The sequence below is a fragment of the Taurulus bubalis genome (assembly GCF_910589615.1).
Source record: "Taurulus bubalis genome assembly, chromosome: 4".
Lineage (NCBI taxonomy): Eukaryota > Metazoa > Chordata > Actinopteri > Perciformes > Cottidae > Taurulus > Taurulus bubalis.
In genome coordinates this window covers 33,322,663-33,341,962 of record NC_136592.1, presented here as the reverse complement: position 1 = coordinate 33,341,962, position 19,300 = coordinate 33,322,663, and the positions used below count along the sequence as shown (strand labels likewise).

Here is a 19,300-nt window from a genome sequence, read left to right as displayed (position 1 = left end):
TCAATCTGAGAGACAAGAAGAAAAAAACCCAAACATGACAGATTTCAGTACTTCGAACACTGAACATGAAGTTACATTTAAGTCAAAGGTCCAGCACCAACCCCCACCCTGATGCCTCTCTGAGGGCACTAACTGGCTGTCTGGAGATTAGGATCAGCCGTGTGACCTGGGGGCAATAGCCTACTTCTTCAATAAGCCTCGCCATGTTTGTCTGGCCCATGATGTTCCCCCTGCTTCCATCCTCACAATGCTGTGGCATATTTCACACAGATGACACGGTTCATTTTGGCACCCGTGGCTTTGCACTCGCTATGGCCACGAAGTTTGCTGTAGGATCGTGGCCCTCGGAACCCACAGCTTATTATCTGGACAAAAACACCAGAATAAAGAGCAGAATCAAGCTTCTTAGTTGCAATACAGGCCGTGCTGTGGAGTCTTGGTTCGGGTTCAGTATCTTTGGAGCAGTTTGTGTTCATTATATATATATATATATATATATATATATATATATATATATATATATATATATATATTATTTTCTCAGCAGTCAACTTTGACTATAGCAAGGAAAAGCATAGGTGAAACAAAGTGTGGCACAGTTCCATTAAGTGTCCCACTAAATCGACTCTGCTAAACGGAATGCAGCCAGCTTTCGCGTCATCAGTCGCACCTGTGCTTTTACCTGCTCTGTTACGCGCGAAGGAGGCTCTTTCCCGCCGTAGCGCCACCCCGAGGAGACGGCCATCGGAACACCTGTGCGCTTCTAGCTCGCGCTAACTTAGCCAACTATTACAGCCGAAGAGGCGCTAACTCACTCAGCAGCGACCAACCTCGTCTCGTGGGTTGTTGACACTGAAGCCACATTAGCTCCACTGTCCTTCTTAATTAATTGATTTCCAATCAACTTCGGCTCTTAGCATCTGTTGTTCGTCCTAGCATGAGATAGCTGACAGTAACGTTAAACTGGCTCAGCTAGCTTAGTACTTCGAGAGCTAACCTAACGTGTGTGTGTGTGTGTGTGTGTGTGTGTGTGTGTGTGTGTGTGTGTGTGTGTGTGTGTGTGTGTGTGTGTACGTGTCTATATACATGTATATTCGTATGTGTGTGTGCACGCATGGTAAATAGGAGCAGCTAGCACATCCCATGAATTGAGGGAGGAAAAGTTTCCAGGTGACATGACGTCCCTTCTCTCCCATGTTTAGCTCCTCGGTAACGTTACTGTTGTCCACACACCGGGCCGAGCTCCTACCCGCACGGAATGCACTTTACGTGGGCATTAAAGCCCCGGTACACACACAGCAAAACAACAGTTGCTTTACCTTAACCTGGCAGCTCGTTTCAGGTCGCTCATGGGGGAATGAACTCGTCGGTAGTGAGAAGCGGAAGTGTTCCAAGAACATACATCCGGTTTCAGCGGTTAGATTTCAGAATAAAAGGCGTTTCATACTTTTCTGGTCTTCAAAATGAATGTGATCAAACTACATTACAAACATCTGTTCAAATGTTTTTGTAACAATACTTTCAGACCCACACCACTTAATATGAGCACACAAATGCAGTGCAACACATTTGTGGTGCCTAAGGAGCGACATCCTCACTTGCTGGTTGGTGATATGACCCGTGAGGGCAACTCAGACACTGAACTCTTTTAAGACTGGCCTAAAAACCTTTTTATTCAGGAAGGCATTTTTTACCTTGAGTTAATTTATTGGCAGCTATTACATTCTTATTTTTTTTTTTTATGGGTTGCTTTATCTATGTTTTAATCGGATTTATTTGTTTTTACTATATGTGTGGCACTCTGGGATTCTTTGAAGGAAGAGTGCGATAAAAATGAAATGCATTATTATTATTATTGATATACAAGTATGTTAATTGTGCCTATTTGCATTTGAATCTGAAAGTATTGTTATTCACCCTCAGCTGATGAGGCCTCTTTTTTATTTTTTTTATTTCATTTTATTTTTTAGCCGGAACACCGTTTCCATGGAAACGTATACACAAACCGGCTGAGCAGTGATTTCTCAACACACTCTCGGCCAACGTGCGCATCAACCCGGGATTTGAATCGATAGCCACGAACCAACCGGGATGGACTTGAACAACGTCAGTCGCGTGTCCTCCGCGGGCTACCGGCTACCGGAACGACCCTGCGGGACCGGGCCCAGAACCAGCCGGCCGCCGGCGGACAGGACGCGGCGCCCCGCAGGAGGAGGAGGAGACGACGCGGCGTCCGCGGAGCCGAATCCACACCGGAGCGATCCCGTGAAACAGGACCGAGTGTGGAAGGAGGTGGTGCGGAGCGAGAGGAGAGGCGTGCGGAAGTGGTGAGTGGGCTCTGGTCGGCCGTGTGCATGGGCCTGATGATGACTTTAGATGTACACTTTATATACACTTTAGCATTACCTTTCTTATTTAATGTTCTTAAATTGAATATGTTCTGCTCTGCTATTTTATTTTATTGTATTTATTGAGTATGTTACTTAATATGTGTATGTTTACTCTGTAACGTGCTTACTGCAGCTTCAAACTAATTCCCCCTGCAGATGAATAACGTGTATATATATATAGATATATATATATATAGATATATATATATATATCTATATATATATATATATACACGTTATTCATTCATTCATCTCTATATAGATATATATATATATGTATATATATATATATATATATATATATATATATATATATATATATATACACGTTATTCATTCATTCATCTCTATATATATATATATATATATATATATATATATATATATATATATACATATATATACACGTTATTCATCTGCAGGGGGAATTAGTTTGAAGCTGCTAGCTGCAAGTGCTGCTATCAAAAACATTTGATATATATATATATATATATATATATATATATATATATATATATATATATATATATATATATATATATGTTCTGGTCCACAGGGAGAAGAACTGGAACGTTCTCAGGAACTACGATCAGATGGTAAGAACATGAGCATCATGTGACTGAATATTGTTTTGTCCCTGCATGATGAGTTCAATGGCAGCTTTATCTGCAAGCCATCAAACACGTGACCCCCTGTGTGCGCGTCTGTGTGCGTGCGCGTAGGGGCAGCCGAAGTCGGAGGAGCCTTTGCCCAGCTACGTGTCGCTCTTCTCCGACCGCGTCCCCAACACCGGCAACCAGGCGATCGGCAGCAGACTGTCCACGCCGCTCGGGATCGACGTGGTCCGGCTGGACCGGCTGTCGCTCCGGTCCGGGAGCCACCACAAATGCGAGCGCGACCCGGAGATGCTGCCCTGCTAGATAGAGGCCGCACCGGGGGAAAGAGCCAGGACTGATGAATTTACCAGATGTGTGCCATCTTCCATCTTTCTCCAGATGTGGAGGAGGGAGAGTCTCTCTTTACTTTGTGCACTCAAATTGGGACAGAAAGAAACAACACAAACGTTCCGTGATCAGAGTTTACAGTGTGAGAACCGTATACTTGCAGATGCTATTAGAATATATTCTATTTTTGATGTTAAATACATTTTATTGCATTAATAGTTGTTTTTTCCCCTTCAATTTTCTAAAAGCTGTACGTGTAGCTACGTGTTTATCGCGAGCTCTACGTCACGGTTCCACGGTGGAGGATTTACATGTATTTAATCTGTGATGATGCTCAGGTGCACTTTAACGTACGGCAGAATAATGCCAGTCTGTGTTGCTCAGCTGTAAACTGCCCGTGTTGTCTAGATTTGGAGAACAATGTTGGTCCCCAATCAATTAAAATAAAGCTGTTGCATGTTATAGTGAGTGCGCTTGGCTCGTTTGATAATACCTTACTGTTTAAATGTACCTGTTTAATAATGTAACGGATTATCGGAGAGCCTAACCTGGTTTATGTTGTCATGCAAACTCGGTTAAAGCGAGAAGCAGAGAAAGAGGAGAGATTAACACAAATAACTAATTGTGTGTGTGTGTGTGTGTTTGAGAGAGAGAGAGAGAGAGAGAGAGAGAGAGAGAGAGGGAGAGGGAGAGAGAGAGAGAGAGTGCTCTGTATTCCACATTCTTCCAATATGTTTTATTAAATATGATACCTTCACCAGCAGCATGGCTGTATTGTTTTACATGTAATAATTGTCTTTCAAACTCAAAGCAATGCTGAATGAAATATTGATTCACTGGTTTGCAGAACACGGGAACAGAATCTGCCTTTGAAATGAATTTAAATGAGTCTGTTGATACGGGATGTGTGTGTGTCCAGCGTGTTCATCTTCTCAGAACTCATAAATATGTGGGAACGCTTTAAACCTGGATTGATTTAGAAAAAGAGCTGATCTTTGCTCTACAAGTCATCAGATGACTCGTAGTGGTGGAAGAGGTTTCAGCAGCTTCACTGTCAGCGTGTTTACGACACCGCAACAGATTCCCTGTTTTAAAACATTCACCACACCTCGACACCACTGAAGCTACAATAAACCTCACAATACAAAAGTGCCCTTCAGTGAGAGTTTTATTGAATGCAACACCAACGTTGGGTGACAGTGCGCTCAGTGGCTTCTGGGACGCTTGGGCTTTTGGCTCTTTTGTGCTTTCTTCACATCCATCCGGTCGAGCCCCGGGACGTCCTGAAGGCACAAGCTGCCCGATATCGAAAACAAGAAACTTAATTGTCATTTCCTCGCTCCTCGATTGAACCAGAAGTTGTTCTGCGCCGCAATATTACGTCCCAAAGCTCTTATTATGCTCTGCATTAAAAAGCTTTAGGTGTATACTAGGTTAAATGTCAAAAAATAATAATATGCATGATGTATTTTTTGTGGAGTTTTCAGTTATACCTTTCAAAATATAATCCCAGTCCAATAGCACATTCTCCGTCATGTGTTTGAGATCTTTGGCCCAGACCTGTTCAATACATAAGGGTCCATAATGATGACATGCTCTTCCTCCTCTCCTGTCTTCATTACCCAATGGGCCCTTTTCACAGCCGCAGCCTTGAAGTTCGGTTGGCCCTGCTGTTGCGCACACTGGCTCACTGGAATGGCTCACACGCTCAACACGGGCCATAATGAATTAGATTAATTACACCTGGGCTTGCCTTGCTATGACCAGGCTAACGAGAACATGCATATTTCACAACCCCCCTGTACTTCACAGTTTACGAAAGTGTAACCCTGCCTTTCTCTTGGTTGGTTGCGCCCTCCGGTCCTTCAGCCTCTGCTTTACTCAACTGTTGCACACGTTACTCTGAGTGTTGCACTCACACCTGTCCTCCACAAGCCAATCACACAACGTGTGATGTTGTTTATATGTTGTTCTATTCTATTCAATTTGTTTTTACTTTAACTGTTTTTGCACTTTATTACAGTACATTCACTTCATGTCGGACAGAAGAGAAACACAATTTCAAATCTTCTGTATGCTTGCACAATGGAAGAATTGACAAATACAATTGACTTTGATTTTGAAATTAGACTGTTGCGCCAAGGAGACATGGATTAGCATCTTAAATGTTACATGTGTAAAAACATTTTTTTTTAAAAAGAGGAAACCTTTTGTTGAGGAGCTGTACATGACCTTGAGCGTGTTTAAAGTTAATAGGTTATTTATGTGCATGAAAGAAGGAAAATCCTACTGGGAATGTCAAAATATATGACGTGAAAAGGGTCAACTGCAAGTTGTCTGTAACAAGATGTTTAGTGTTGAAATAAATCAACATATATTAGTGAATGTCATTCCAGGTTTTGAGTCATAGCTAAAAACATATTAGATCAAACTGGGTAAAAAAAGGACCCTTTTGGATCTCTTTTTTTGCTGTATACAGAGTTTTGAAGGTTTGAAATAGATAATTACATAAACATGCTCATGGCATATTGAACCATTTTTCTTTAAAGATTTTTAAATACATGCATTGTCGCTGCTCTCGGCTTCTATCTTCTTCAACATCCAACCAGACATATTATACAGTCACTACATCCTGTGTTGTCACAAGATGCCTCATGATGACATACAATACCGTGATTAAGCTCCTTAACCACTTTAAAATATTGCATTTTATTATAAATCAGAGAAAAAATTAGATGGGATGGATGAATTTCAGAGAAGGGAATTTGTTCAGGTACGCACCAAAAAGGGAGGAGGAAGCAGAAAAAAAGAGTGTGCCGAAGGACAGGATGAAACAGAAGTTGATTGAAAAGGCCCTGTTGTTTTTTCCAGGTGGAATAAATGCAGAGGGGAGCCTCACCAATTTTGACATTGATTCATCTGACTTTCAGCAGCATTCATTAGATAGTATCACTCGGGGAACTGTATGAAAAGACAAAGTTACGTCTTTTACGTTTCTATTCAACAACCAAGAAGAAAGACATTGTCAGGAACATACATCTTGAGGAGGAGAATATACCTTTTTTGCGTGTAAGAAACACCATGCATCAGCTGCTGTGTTGCTGACATGAGAAGAGTTTAACAAAACATCCAGCAGGTGGCGGTATGGCACACACTCAAATGGAAATAACGGAGCTTTTATTGCATAGTTTGGAGTTGTTGAAGCGTGACATCTTATTGTGAAGGACAGAACTACGGTCCCGGATGTGTTGACAGAGTTGATGGTCGCACGGCTAATGTACCGGCGTTAGCGTCCATTTACCGGCTCTAGCAAAGGCAAAGCTAACTCTAATAATTCAAACGATATTAGCTTGAAAAGGTAAGAAATTAAAGTTTAGTTTACCATCATTAAATCCGCTGAAAACGGACGCTAACTGAAGCGCTAACGCCTTGTTCTGCGTGTCTCCGAGTTAAGAACGGTGGCTTGGTCACGTGACACGAGGATGACGCGTCACGTCGCTCTGTGTTTCGACGCGCTGGTTGCGCAATATCAAGTTGTTTATTTCTGAATAGACAAAGATAAATAGAACGCCGTGTTCCTTGTGATTGGGCCGCTCGGTGGCGCAGTGCTTAGCACACGCGCCAGTCATGCATTCGGTCGCAGGTTCGACCCCGACTCCGACGGGAGTTGTGAGGGGCGCCTCCCGCACCTGTGGAGGTGTTCCCCTCCCATTACTGTGTAATGGTGATAACGGAGCCCGTCCGAATGCACGTGGAGTATCCTTGGTCTCCCCGAGTGAGTGTGGGTTTACAACAGGTGCTGACGGTACGATTACACGTCACGGTTTCCTCCCACGTCTCCAAAACCAAGGCGCAACAACGGTTGTGAACTAGGAATTGATCTAAATACCCTATATATCCCCCTTAGAAAAAAAACTTTTTTCAGTATTTTTTTGTGTGTTTTTCAATAGTATGAATAATAGGTCAATAACGGCAATATAAATTGAAATTAATACAGTCAACCCAACAAGCCAGGGGCAACTGCAGAGAGAGAAAGAGAGACAGAGAGAGAGAGAGAGAGAGAGAGAGAGAGAGAGAGAGAGAGAGAGAGAGAGAGGGAGGAAACAAAGTGTAAAATATAAATAAAACAGACACGGGCACAAACTCTGATTGTGTAATTACAAACATATATCATAGGCAACTAACGTCAGTTAGTTGTATTCTATTTTATTTTATTGTGTATATTTAAATATATATATATTACTTTATTTTAATTTGTATATATATTTCATCCCTGTTGCTTCTTTATATATTTGATCTTTTATCTTGTGTGTTTGTATCTTCAAGCTGTAAGGCGACAAAAAACGACAACAAATTTTCCCCTTGGGGATTAATAAAGTATATATTCATTCATTCATTCAACGCATGCCTTTGTCTTTTTAAAAATATATATATATTCATGTTTCAAAACTCTTCGTAAAAAAAAATAGGTCTTTGGCTTGAAAACTTACACTCGAGAATATAGAATTTAGCAAAGATGATCAATAAATCCTCAAATGTTCTGTCATGGCTAGTTTCCTGTTGACTTTGTAAGAGTATACATTTCTGCAGCAATGGTCACTTTCTGTGCACAGTCTGACATCGCAGACAATCTGGGGTTAAATTGGTGGCAGAGCACCAACAGTCCCAATATAATGAGTTAATGCAGGGAAACCCGCTGCTGTCTGTAAACCTGAAGGAGTCATGTGACCTGATGTGTGGAATCGGTTACACATCTGTGTGTAGGAGGGTTCACACTCTCGCTGTATTTTATCCCCTGAAGGCGGCTGAGGGCCGTTTGCATGCTCAGTACTGCAGGAGGAAGCAGAGCATCCTAGTTTATTCTGAAATATACCTCCGTCCTTTCTCTTTGCACACAATTTTTCGAGTTGCCCGGGTTTTTTTCTGAGTGTCTCCGAGTCAGAAGCGAGCTCGACGGAAGCCAATCAGCTCTCAGCGGATGTGTGCGGAAGTGAAGTGAGGAACGCGACCGGCTGCTGCAAAACCACCCACCGAGCGAACAGCTTTCCCCTTCAAAATAAAAGTCCACCTCGCTGTAGCAACACTTCAGTCGCGTTTGAGTTTTGCAGCACATCCCAAATCTCCATCTTTTCTTTTGCTTTATTTCTTCGACATGAAATTACTTAGGCACGATTCAAAAATAAAACAAATAAAGCTCTACTTTCTTTTACTTGGAAAGTACTAAACGGAAGTCTCCTTCTAAATGCGTCTACCTTGATGGTGGTGGCAGCAGCAGCATCTGGCCGTCACTTTTTTTTTAGCTAAATCCTCTAAGATCTGACAGTCTAAAGCTCACATCCAGTGATTTACGTCTCCAGACGATGTCGTCCGACACGCTGCTGCACGCGGCCAACGCCAGCACGCTGTTCGTGTGCATGGTGCTCAAGTTCCCGCAGATCTTCACCCTCATGCGGGCGAAATCAACCGCTGGAGTCAGCCTCAACAGCCTTCTCCTGGAGTTGATCGGGTAGGTACGCTAAACGCTGCTGTGATGAGGATGAGGAGGAGGAGGAGGAAGAGGAGGGGGGGGGGGTATGCACCGCTGGCGTGGCCGTGATGTCTTCCGGTTCCTCACCGGGTTCTACCGCTGGGGAAGAACCCTGCCGCCAAACTCCATTTAGAAGAGGTGTGATTTGATCATGGCCTTGGTTGAAGGTGGAGGCGAGCCCCTCCTATCACGTGATGCGGAACCCCTGATTGGTAACAGTAAACTCTCCATCTCCCCTTTTTTTGTCCAAATAAAAGGTGATGGAGGCTGTTATTGCTGCAGTTTTCCTTTCTCGCTCCACAACTGTTGAAGAAATGAATGAAAAGCACTGAGGAGTATTATTGTACTCGAGGACATACACATTAGAGATTGAAAATATGCTTTATAATGACGCATAATCCCACTGTGGAGGCTTAACCCTCGTGAGTTTTCTTCTTCTGGAGTTATTGAGGACAGGGACACGTGGTTTGTCCCAACATCTGTGTGAAGCAGTGAAGTTAGATCAGTGCAGTGGCTGCTTCTTGTGTCTGCAACAGAAAGCATAGTTACACAGTTACTACATAAAAAAGCATACTGTTTAAAACATGGTTGCAGATTTTAATAAAAGTTCCACTTGGATCATATCTAGTTTGGGTCTGTATGTGTATCATCTGTCTCAGCAGGCGGTGCCTGGCAGCAGCTGCACTGTTCCTCAATGTCTCCTCTGTGCTCCAGTGGTTAGCCCAGCCTGCAGCTGCACTAGTACCATGCTGGACACTAGTACCATGTTAGGACACTAGTACCATGTTAGGACACTAGTACCATGTTAGGACACTAGTACCATGTTAGGACACTAGTACCATGCTAGGACACTAGTACCATGCTAGGACACTAGTACCATGTTAGGACACTAGTACCATGCTAGGACACTAGTACCATGTTAGGACACTAGTACCATGTTAGGACACTAGTACCATGCTAGGACACTAGTACCATGTTAGGACACTAGTACCATGCTAGGACACTAGTACCATGCTGGACACTAGTACCATGTTAGGACACTAGTACCATGCTAGGACACTAGAACCATGCTAGGACACTAGTACCATGTTAGGACACTAGTACCATGCTAGGACACTAGTACCATGTTAGGACACTAGTACCATGCTAGGACACTAGTACCATGCTAGGACACTAGTACCATGTTAGGACACTAGTACCATGTTAGGACACTAGTACCATGCTAGGACACTAGTACCATGTTAGGACACTAGTACCATGCTAGGACACTAGTACCATGCTGGACACTAGTACCATGCTGGACACTAGTACCATGCTAGGACACTAGTACCATGCTAGGACACTAGTACCATGCTAGGACACTAGTACCATGCTGGACACTAGTACCATGCTAGGACACTAGTATCATGCTGGACACTAGTACCATGCTAGGACACTAGTACCATGCTGGACACTAGTACCATGCTAGGACACTAGTAACATGCTAGGACACTAGTACCATGCTAGGACACTAGTACCATGCTGGACACTAGTACCATGCTAGGACACTAGTACCATGCTGGACACTAGTACCATGCTAGGACACTAGTACCATGCTGGACACTAGTACCATGCGAGGACACTAGTGCCATGCTAGGATACTAGTAACATGCTAGGACACTAGTACCATGTTAGGACACTAGTACCATGCTGGACACTAGTACCATGCTGGACACTAGTACCATGCTAGGACACTAGTACCATGCTGGACACTAGTACCATGCTAGGACACTAGTACCATGCTGGACACTAGTACCATGTTGGACACTAGTACCATGTTAGGACACTAGTACCATGCTAGGACACTAGTACCATGCTAGGACACTAGTACCATGTTAGGACACTAGTACCATGCTAGGACACTAGTACCATGCTGGACACTAGTATCATGTTAGGACACTAGTACCATGCTAGGACACTAGTACCATGCTAGGACACTAGTATCATGCTGGACACTAGTACCATGCTAGGACACTAGTACCATGCTAGGACACTAGTACCATGCTGGACACTAGTACCATGCTAGGACACTAGTACCATGCTAGGACACTAGTACCATGCTAGGACACTAGTATCATGCTGGACACTAGTACCATGCTAGGACACTAGTACCATGCTGGACACTAGTACCATGCGAGGACACTAGTGCCATGCTAGGATACTAGTAACATGCTAGGACACTAGTACCATGTTAGGACACTAGTACCATGCTGGACACTAGTACCATGCTGGACACTAGTACCATGCTGGACACTAGTACCATGTTAGGACACTAGTACCATGCTAGGATACTAGTACCATGCTAGGATACTAGTACCATGCTAGGACACTAGTACCATGTTAGGACACTAGTACCATGTTAGGACACTAGTACCATGCTAGGATACTAGTACCATGCTAGGACACTAGTACCATGCTGGACACTAGTACCATGCTGGACACTAGTACCATGCGAGGACACTAGTACCATGTTAGGACACTAGTACCATGCTAGGATACTAGTACCATGCTAGGACACTAGTACCATGCTAGGACACTAGTACCATGCTGGACACTAGTACCATGCTGGACACTAGTACCATGCGAGGACACTAGTACCATGCTAGGATACTAGTACCATGCTAGGACACTAGTACCATGCTAGTACTCATATAATCATAAGTTATTACATTATGATGATGGATCTCTGGTGTTGCCTTTCTTTGGAAGAAAGACCCTAACCCTATGTATTGTTTGAGTTGTGTTTAGGGGTTGTACATCGGGATTATATATTATTGTAGCCCAGATTTGTATGTTTAATTTGATATCTAATATGTTTTTTTTTTGTTTTTGGGAGGGGGACCCTAGGGCTGAACAGGTTACATGTATAATGAATAATATCCCATTGCTCCAGATGCCTTCTTTATATCAGCCCTTAACCAGTCGCTGACATTACTTTCTGTTTGGTAAACAAAAGCTGCTCAGACCTGATCAGCCCTACCTGCTTGTAGCTACTATTAGTTGTGTTGTTTGCTCTTGAACACTGCTCGAGTGTTTCCTCTTCGTCAGCACTGAACATTATGTGATAACCTGACGCCAGCGTCTGCTTCACAGGTACATCGTTTTTGTCACGTACCAGATGTACTACGACTACCCACCTCCAACGTACCTGGAATATCCGATCCTCATTGCTCAAGGTGAGCGGGGTGAAGTCACATGACATCCTTCCACAATACCTCATGTGTTTACGTTTTGTGCAATTGTAATTTTGCAGACAGTTATGTTATTTTAAATTGTTTTATATTCTCTTGTCTACATCTTTTTTCTTCTCTTCTTATTCTGTTGTGCTCGAACAGTCCCTGTCTAGTGGATTTAATTAATGCAGGAGGACGTGCATCTTGTTCCAGCATAAGCAGACCATCACACGTTAATATTCCATAAAGGGGTTTGACAGAAAATCAATCGGTCCGGCCTCAAGGTTGTCATGTGAGAATGTGATCTGATGCAGAAACAAATGACTTGACATCCCAGTTGAGAGGGCCATTAGGTGACCTATGACCTTCATCGATCCCCACCTGGAACCAGTAACAGGCCACGCCTCCCACTGGACTGGAGCTCCAGTACAGTAACAGGCCACGCCTCCCACTGGACTGGAGCTCCAGTACAGTGGGAGGCGTGGCCTGTTACTGGAGCTCCAATAACAGGCCACGCCTCCCACTGGACTGGAGCTCCACAAAGGGCGTCAGGGGACGTGATGAGAGATCAGATGACAATACTATAAGCACATTAACTCCAGTACTTTACTCAAGTACGCACTTAGGGTACTTTTCTTTCTGTGCCACTGTCTGCTTTTAACTTTACTATATTTAAATGACAGCTTATTACTAGTGATGTGTCCTTTCGTGTCGAGGCTTCGATGCGCGTGTCGAGTAATCAGGTAGATTTTGGTGAAGCGCGTATCGAGGCTTGTCTCGATGATGTATGTGGTGACGTTTGAAGCCTCTGAGCAGCCCGCACCACGTGACTGATTCAGAAAATGGTTTGTGTGTTTGCCGTGCGAATTGAAATATAAGGGGCAGAGAAACTCAATGGATTTCCCCCTTCCTCTCTGTATCAGCTTCATGTGTGTCCGTGAAAGGGTATTTTATAAAGCAGGCGAAATAGTCTCAAAAAGCCCAGCACAGTGGAAAAGTTCTTATTTTTACTTAAAGAATTGGACTCATCAACATAAACTAGCGGAGCCGAGGCTCGAACCACCGATCCTCTGACTGAAAGTCGGATATTCTAACCACTGACCCACAGTCACATCACAACCCTCTCCCAATTGGTTTCGAGTTTTGATTTTGACCCCGCCAATATATCATAAAGATAGACACAATAATAATAAGTTAATAATTGATGTATTGGCGTCACAAACATAATTTATTCAATTTAAAGCTTCACACACCAAAGCCATGGTGTCGTTATGATCACTCTGCCTGTTTTACATGTATTGTCCACTTGGTGGCGCAGTAGAGCAAATGAAGCTCCATGAAGCCCCATGAAGCTCCGGTACATGAGCGAACCAATTGGATGGAAAGCTTCAATGCTTCAGGAAGCTTCATCTCGCCATCACTACTTATTACTCCACAACTTTAGATTGTTATACATGAAGCTAAGAAGAGTATTAACAAAGCCGATGTTTACTATGAATTAAACTCCCCAACAGTTCATACAAGTACAGCAGGTTAGCTAACGTCTCATTGGTGGTCTGATAAACAGTAGATTCATGAAGTTCACTGCAACATATGACAATTTTAAATGGAAAATTAATGTTCAGAGAGAACGTAGCAGTGTTTTCTCCCCTCAGGGGCCGCGTCGCATTGTCCGTTTTTCCAAACGTCCGCATTTGTTAGTTCACATGCAGCCCACTGACCATGTGCACCTTCTTCCTCAGACGCCATCCTTCTGCTCCTGATGCTCCACTACAACGGCAGCCTGCGGCAGAGCTTCATCCACGCCGCGCTGTATCCTTTCCTCACTTCTTGTTTATCGAGTCGAGTTATTTTTTGGCAGTTGCGTGTTCTTGCCTTGACGAGACGTGCTCAGGTTCGTCGGAGGCTGGAGGCTCCTCACCGTGGAGAAGTGGATCGTAGATTTGGCAATGGTAATGAATCAGTAAATCAGTCAGCAGCAATGAGGCGGAGGTCTGAAAACAGAAGGCCCCGTCCTTCTGTTGGTGCCTGATGGTCTCAGGGCCAACGGCGTGGAAAGTGTCTGAAGGTGTATTTGCATATAGACAAAAGGTTCGACTTTGTTTACAGTCTGCAGAGCGTCTGGGACGTTTCGAGCTGAATCGTAGAGTCGAACACTACGGGGACCAGGTGTAAGGGTCTGACCTCCGCTCTCTCCTCAGAGCCTGTGCACCTTCATCAGCGCCGCCAGTAAGTTTGCCCAGCTGCAGTGCCTGTGGAGGTCCAAGGACGCCGGGCAGGTCAGCGCCCTCTCCTGGTGCATGGCTACCTACACATGTGCGGGTGAGTGGAAATACTAAAACTGAACGTCCATATTCACTCCATTCCAGCAGTTTTGTTTTTCCTACCGGCTCTCGAGGGAAACGTCGGCCCCTTTAGCTCTCAAACGCTCCTCTGTTAGCTCCTCTGTTAGCTCCTCTGTTAGCGCCTCTGTAAAAAAAAAAAAAAAAAGGAAAAGGCTTTAAAATCACATCCCTTATTGTGCATCTATTTATCAATAAATCAAAAATCCAATCATCGTGAAAGAGTATTTTATAAAGCAGGCAAAATGATCTCAAAAAGACCAGCACTGTGGAAAAGTTCATATTTTTATAAAAATGAATAAAATGTTGTACCTATAGTAACAAAAGCACAGTCATAATCACAACTCTCCCCAATTTGTTTCCACTTTCCCTTCTGACCCCGCCATTATATCATAAAGACAGACACAATATGAATAAGTTAATAATTGATGTATTGGCGTCACAAACATCATTCGTTCATTTATTCAATTTAAAGCTTCACACACCAAAGCCATGGTGTCGTTATGATCACTCTGCCTGTTTTACATGTATTGTCCACTTGGTGGCGCAGTAGAGCAAATGAAGGCCCATGAGCGAACCGATTGGATGGAAAGCTTCAAAGCTTCAGGAAGCTTCATCTCTCCATCACTGCTAACAGCTACTGGCACCAGGGGGATCACATAATTATAATAAAAAACAAATGTAATTATTGGAAGGATTTGGTAACAACTAAGTCATGCGGAGCGCATTAACGGAGTAATGAAGCGGTGCCTTTGGAAAGTGCCTCATTAGAATCATTAGCCGGGTTAATGGAGTCTCATGGTGGACGGGGACACAACCACTAAGAATCTCCTCTCATCGAGGAGCCGCTCACCTGTCCGGCTCACAGTCAGGAGCTGCAACCAATTCCCTGCAACGCTCAATCCCGTCTTTGTTGAGTGAAGATCAGGGTCTCACTCCCCGTCTCCCTCTTTTTTGTTTCAGTGCGGATTTACACGACCACGGTGACGACCGGAGACACGCAGGGTGAGTCCCTCAGTGCTTATCACCGTAGTTATTCATTACATGAGGAGGACTTCTTTCTGTGGTGGTCTGGTGCTTCATGAGGGAATCAGATCCATCCTCAGGCAACGCAGGTCCACTAGTTTAGGGCCTCAAATGCTTTTCTCCTCTTTTGGTTTCCATACCTGAAGAAGACACATTTTCTGCAGAGGATGATAATGTTTTAGGATTTCATTTTTTCTTTTTAATTATTTATTAACTCGCATCGTCTTATTTGTGACTTGATGCAAGTAATGTTTTTTTTTAACAAAGCAAGAAGAAAAACAAAACAATTTAGTATATCAAAATCCAATCATGTTTACTTCCTGTAAAACTAAATAGGAATTGTGCATACAGAACCAATTATTATCATGACCTCATCCACCAATCAATCTTTAACTTCTACCCACAATTAAGGTGTGGGTGGAGCTACATTCAATACCCGCCCACTTTCTAGCAATCCAATGCAGAGGATTTGAGTCCCTCTTGTACCTGGACGCGCTCTCAGGTCACTAACATGAACCCGTCTCCTCCCAGTTCTGGTGCGCTTCGTCGCCATGACGCTGCTCAACCTGTGGGTGCTGCTCACCGTGCTCTACTACCGGAGGAGCCGGTCCAAGAAAGAGGACTAGGCTTCGAGAGGCCCGGTCCAAGAAAGAGGCCCGGTCCAAGAAAGAGGCCCGGCCCCCGACCCCGTAAACCCACAGGGACGGAAACACAGAACTGACGAGGAACAACGATTATGCAAGCAGCTTTTGTAATACTGACCCATACAAAATGTGCTTTTTAAAAAGAATAGTGTTATTACCTCAGTATTGAACCCACATATCTTTTTTTAAATTATTTTTTAATAACATTTCAGTGGCTAAAAATCCGACACGACGTGTAGTGAGAGCAGAGATCAATGCATTTTCATACTGTGTGACCAAATGTCGTCTTCCTAAAACCTGTATTTTTTTATTAAATAAAATCCTTTTCTGAACTCTTTTAATAAAACATTATAGCTTCTTACACCGTGTTCATTTCAGTCTCCGGCACCTTTTACAGAATTCTGGTTACCGAGATGTTTGTTTTCCCCCCAGAAGCAGAAAAATAATCCAAAACCAAAAAGGCACATCCACATCTTTATTGTTGAAGTAGTTATTATTATTATTATAGCCAATTGGTAGCAAACATGCATTTTGGATGTAGAGCCCTTTAAATACAAAGTGGACAAGGCTGTATAAATAATAGTGTGCACTGTATGGCATGTAAAATATATATATACTGTGTATATGTATATGCATAAAACATGCTTCTTGGTTAAAGGAGAGCACTCGGTACACATGCGCGCGCACACACACACACACACACACACACACACACACACACACACACACACACACACACACACACACACACACACACACACACACACACACACACACACACACACACACACACACACACACACACAGTTACTCTCCACCTGCTATATAAGCCACATACACAACAATGTGCCCAAACTCCGAGTTTGGTTACTTTTTAATACAAAAATATCAGGACAAACAACTTTTAGAAGAAAAGAAAATAATAACGGAATAGTGCTGCTCAGTATTTGGACTCGTGGGATGTGATTGCATACTTTCATTGTTTCTGCTTCTTATTGGTTCATTCCCCCTCTTTCATTGCCAGGGAGAACAACAACAACAGAACAACACTACACTGCTGACAGGTGGAGGCCTGTGGTGATGGCACTGAAGTGTGAGGCCTGAAAAGGCAAACACATGCAAGTTCACTCGGGTAGTTTGGTGAGGAAAGGGAGGGGTCGGTCAAGTATATTTGGATATATAGAAGTAATACAATGCCTGCGTGTCGTCTCTGGTGAAGCCCAGATGTACATTCAAACAGCAACAACAAAAAGGATCAGAGAAGCATTAACGGTGCGCACATTGAGTTCAGTAAACATTAACCCCTCGTAGCTCGACAGTGCAGGTTGGAAACATGTACGGCCTCGAGGCCCGGAGCCGGATGCTGAGCACCTGGAACCGTTACCGTGGCGACAGGCTAGTGAATCGGAGCGCGCCCGAGTCAGAGACCCGAATGGGAGGCACTCTGTGGGGTGAGGGGATTATCTGACGCCCCACTTTCTCTAGAAGTGTTTATTTTTGTTGCTTAAGTGCCTCATTCAGGTTTTCATTCAGGTTTTCCCGTGAACCCCCGTGTGGCACCTGACAGCAGAACCGTGGGAAGCAAGAAGCTACAATCAATACGTTAAAAAGAAAAGAGTTTCGAATGAGCCAAAGTACAGATACTGTATCTGGGTTTGAGTCCGTCGCTCCGTTCAGCGACACATTCTGAGTGTAGTGTTCCCCTCCACCATTAAACCCTTCATATTGCTCACAATCAGTCAAACACATTCATGGAAAAAAACAACACAATTATTTGGCCACAAGAATCTACTACCCCCCCCCCCCCAAAAAAAGGTGGTAAGGAGGATGTTTCTGTGCTGGTCCTTCAATCAGACAGTGTTGAGGTAAAGTGTGTCGCCCCTCCCCCTCGTCTCGTTAGAAGAGCCTCTTCTGCTCAGCCGTCCAGCTTGGTGAACAGACCACCAGGTGACTTCATAGTCGTTACCGATTCGAGTGCCTGGGAAAGTAGTTTAAAAAAAAAAAAAAAAACAGGAAACAAGACGTTGTGACTGAAGCACGACGGCTGGTGACGAGAAGCGATGTGGAGTTCAGTTCAGTGACCCCGTCTGCAGACGTTGTGGTCTTTGAGTTGAGGCGGGCGGGCGCACGTACACACACACACACACACACACACACACACACACACACACACACACACACACACACACACACACACACGTTCACACACACACACACACACACGCACAAGTTCACACACACACACGTTCACACACAAGTTCACACACACGTTCACACACGCACAAGTTCACACACACAAGTTCACACACACACGTTCACACACGCACAAGTTCACACGCACACACACACAAGTTAACACACACACACACACACACACACACACACACACACACACACAGACACCCTTGACGACACGCCGCTCTCTCGGGGAAGGTTAACTGGAGGAAGAGAAAGAGAGACAGACGCAAGATTAGTTTCAGTTTTCAGTTGAAAAATAAATGCGTCGGCGCTCTCTAGTGGACAAACAGCAGAATGCAGGGAGATGCATCTCCCGCGTTCGTGGCTGAAGAGCGGATGGAAACAAATGCAATAATTGACAGGATAACCTTTCCTCACGTTTCCCCCCTGATCTGTGAAACAGGTGAACAGTGTTTGTTGTTGTAATACTTATCTCGCCCACAAGAGGCTGAAGTGCACACGAGTCCTAAATAAATACATGTTTTCATGCAGGTGAGTTTACATGTCTCCATGTGCTCTAAAGCACAGATGAATGAGAGGAGGAGGGTAGATCATCCTGGAAAACAGTTTCCATCTTTTCTTGAGCCAGAGACACGGGAGAGATGTAGACCTCACATTTTATTTTTCTACTTTTGCTGTAGAACATTGTATTATAAAACATGTTTTACTGCCCGAAGCCTTTTTAAAAAACGATAAAGTAACTTAATTTTAAATACACTGGTGTGCTGTATTTCTCTTGTACATGAGGAAGAAAAAGGTGAGATATGCAGACATTTGCCTGTTTGGGTTGAAACTTCATTGCCGGAGGACATTTCATGAAAAATAAAAAACACCCAGTGGCATCAGGTGAGCAGACAACGAACCCCCGACAAGAATATGCACCAACAACCCCCAACATCCCCACCACACCACACCGGGACCACCGGGGTCCTGTGTCTGAACAGTTAGTGAAAAAGACACGGCTGGGTTGGAAGCAC

General features: G+C 43.8%; 2 protein-coding genes across 2 annotated transcripts; both read left to right on the top strand.

The window, feature by feature from the left end:
* Positions 1-2,091: 2,091 nt before the first annotated feature.
* cimip5 (ciliary microtubule inner protein 5) lies at positions 2,092-3,310 on the top strand (the record flags this gene model as incomplete). Its single annotated transcript, XM_079216845.1, has 3 exons — positions 2,092-2,327; positions 2,947-2,986; positions 3,113-3,310. The coding sequence occupies 3 exons, from the start codon at positions 2,092-2,094 to the stop codon at positions 3,308-3,310; spliced, it is 474 nt and encodes a 157-aa protein (XP_079072971.1).
* Positions 3,311-6,590: 3,280 nt separating this feature from the next.
* On the top strand, positions 6,591-16,550 carry slc66a3 (solute carrier family 66 member 3). Its single transcript, XM_079216498.1, has 8 exons — positions 6,591-6,692; positions 8,692-8,840; positions 11,994-12,076; positions 13,816-13,885; positions 13,968-14,025; positions 14,275-14,395; positions 15,379-15,420; positions 15,973-16,550. The coding sequence occupies exons 2-8, from the start codon at positions 8,695-8,697 to the stop codon at positions 16,065-16,067; spliced, it is 615 nt and encodes a 204-aa protein (XP_079072624.1). The 5' UTR covers positions 6,591-6,692; positions 8,692-8,694; the 3' UTR covers positions 16,068-16,550.
* The last annotated feature ends 2,750 nt before the right edge of the window (positions 16,551-19,300 follow it).

Coding starts and splice junctions, on each gene's coding strand:
- slc66a3 (XM_079216498.1), top strand. CDS start 8,695: ATGTCGTCCGACACGCTGCTGCACGCGGCCAACGCCAGCACGCTGTTC. Junction 8,841..11,993: donor CTTCTCCTGGAGTTGATCGG/GTAGGTACGCTA, acceptor TCTGCTTCACAG/GTACATCGTTTTTGTCACGT. Junction 12,077..13,815: donor TCCGATCCTCATTGCTCAAG/GTGAGCGGGGTG, acceptor CTTCTTCCTCAG/ACGCCATCCTTCTGCTCCTG.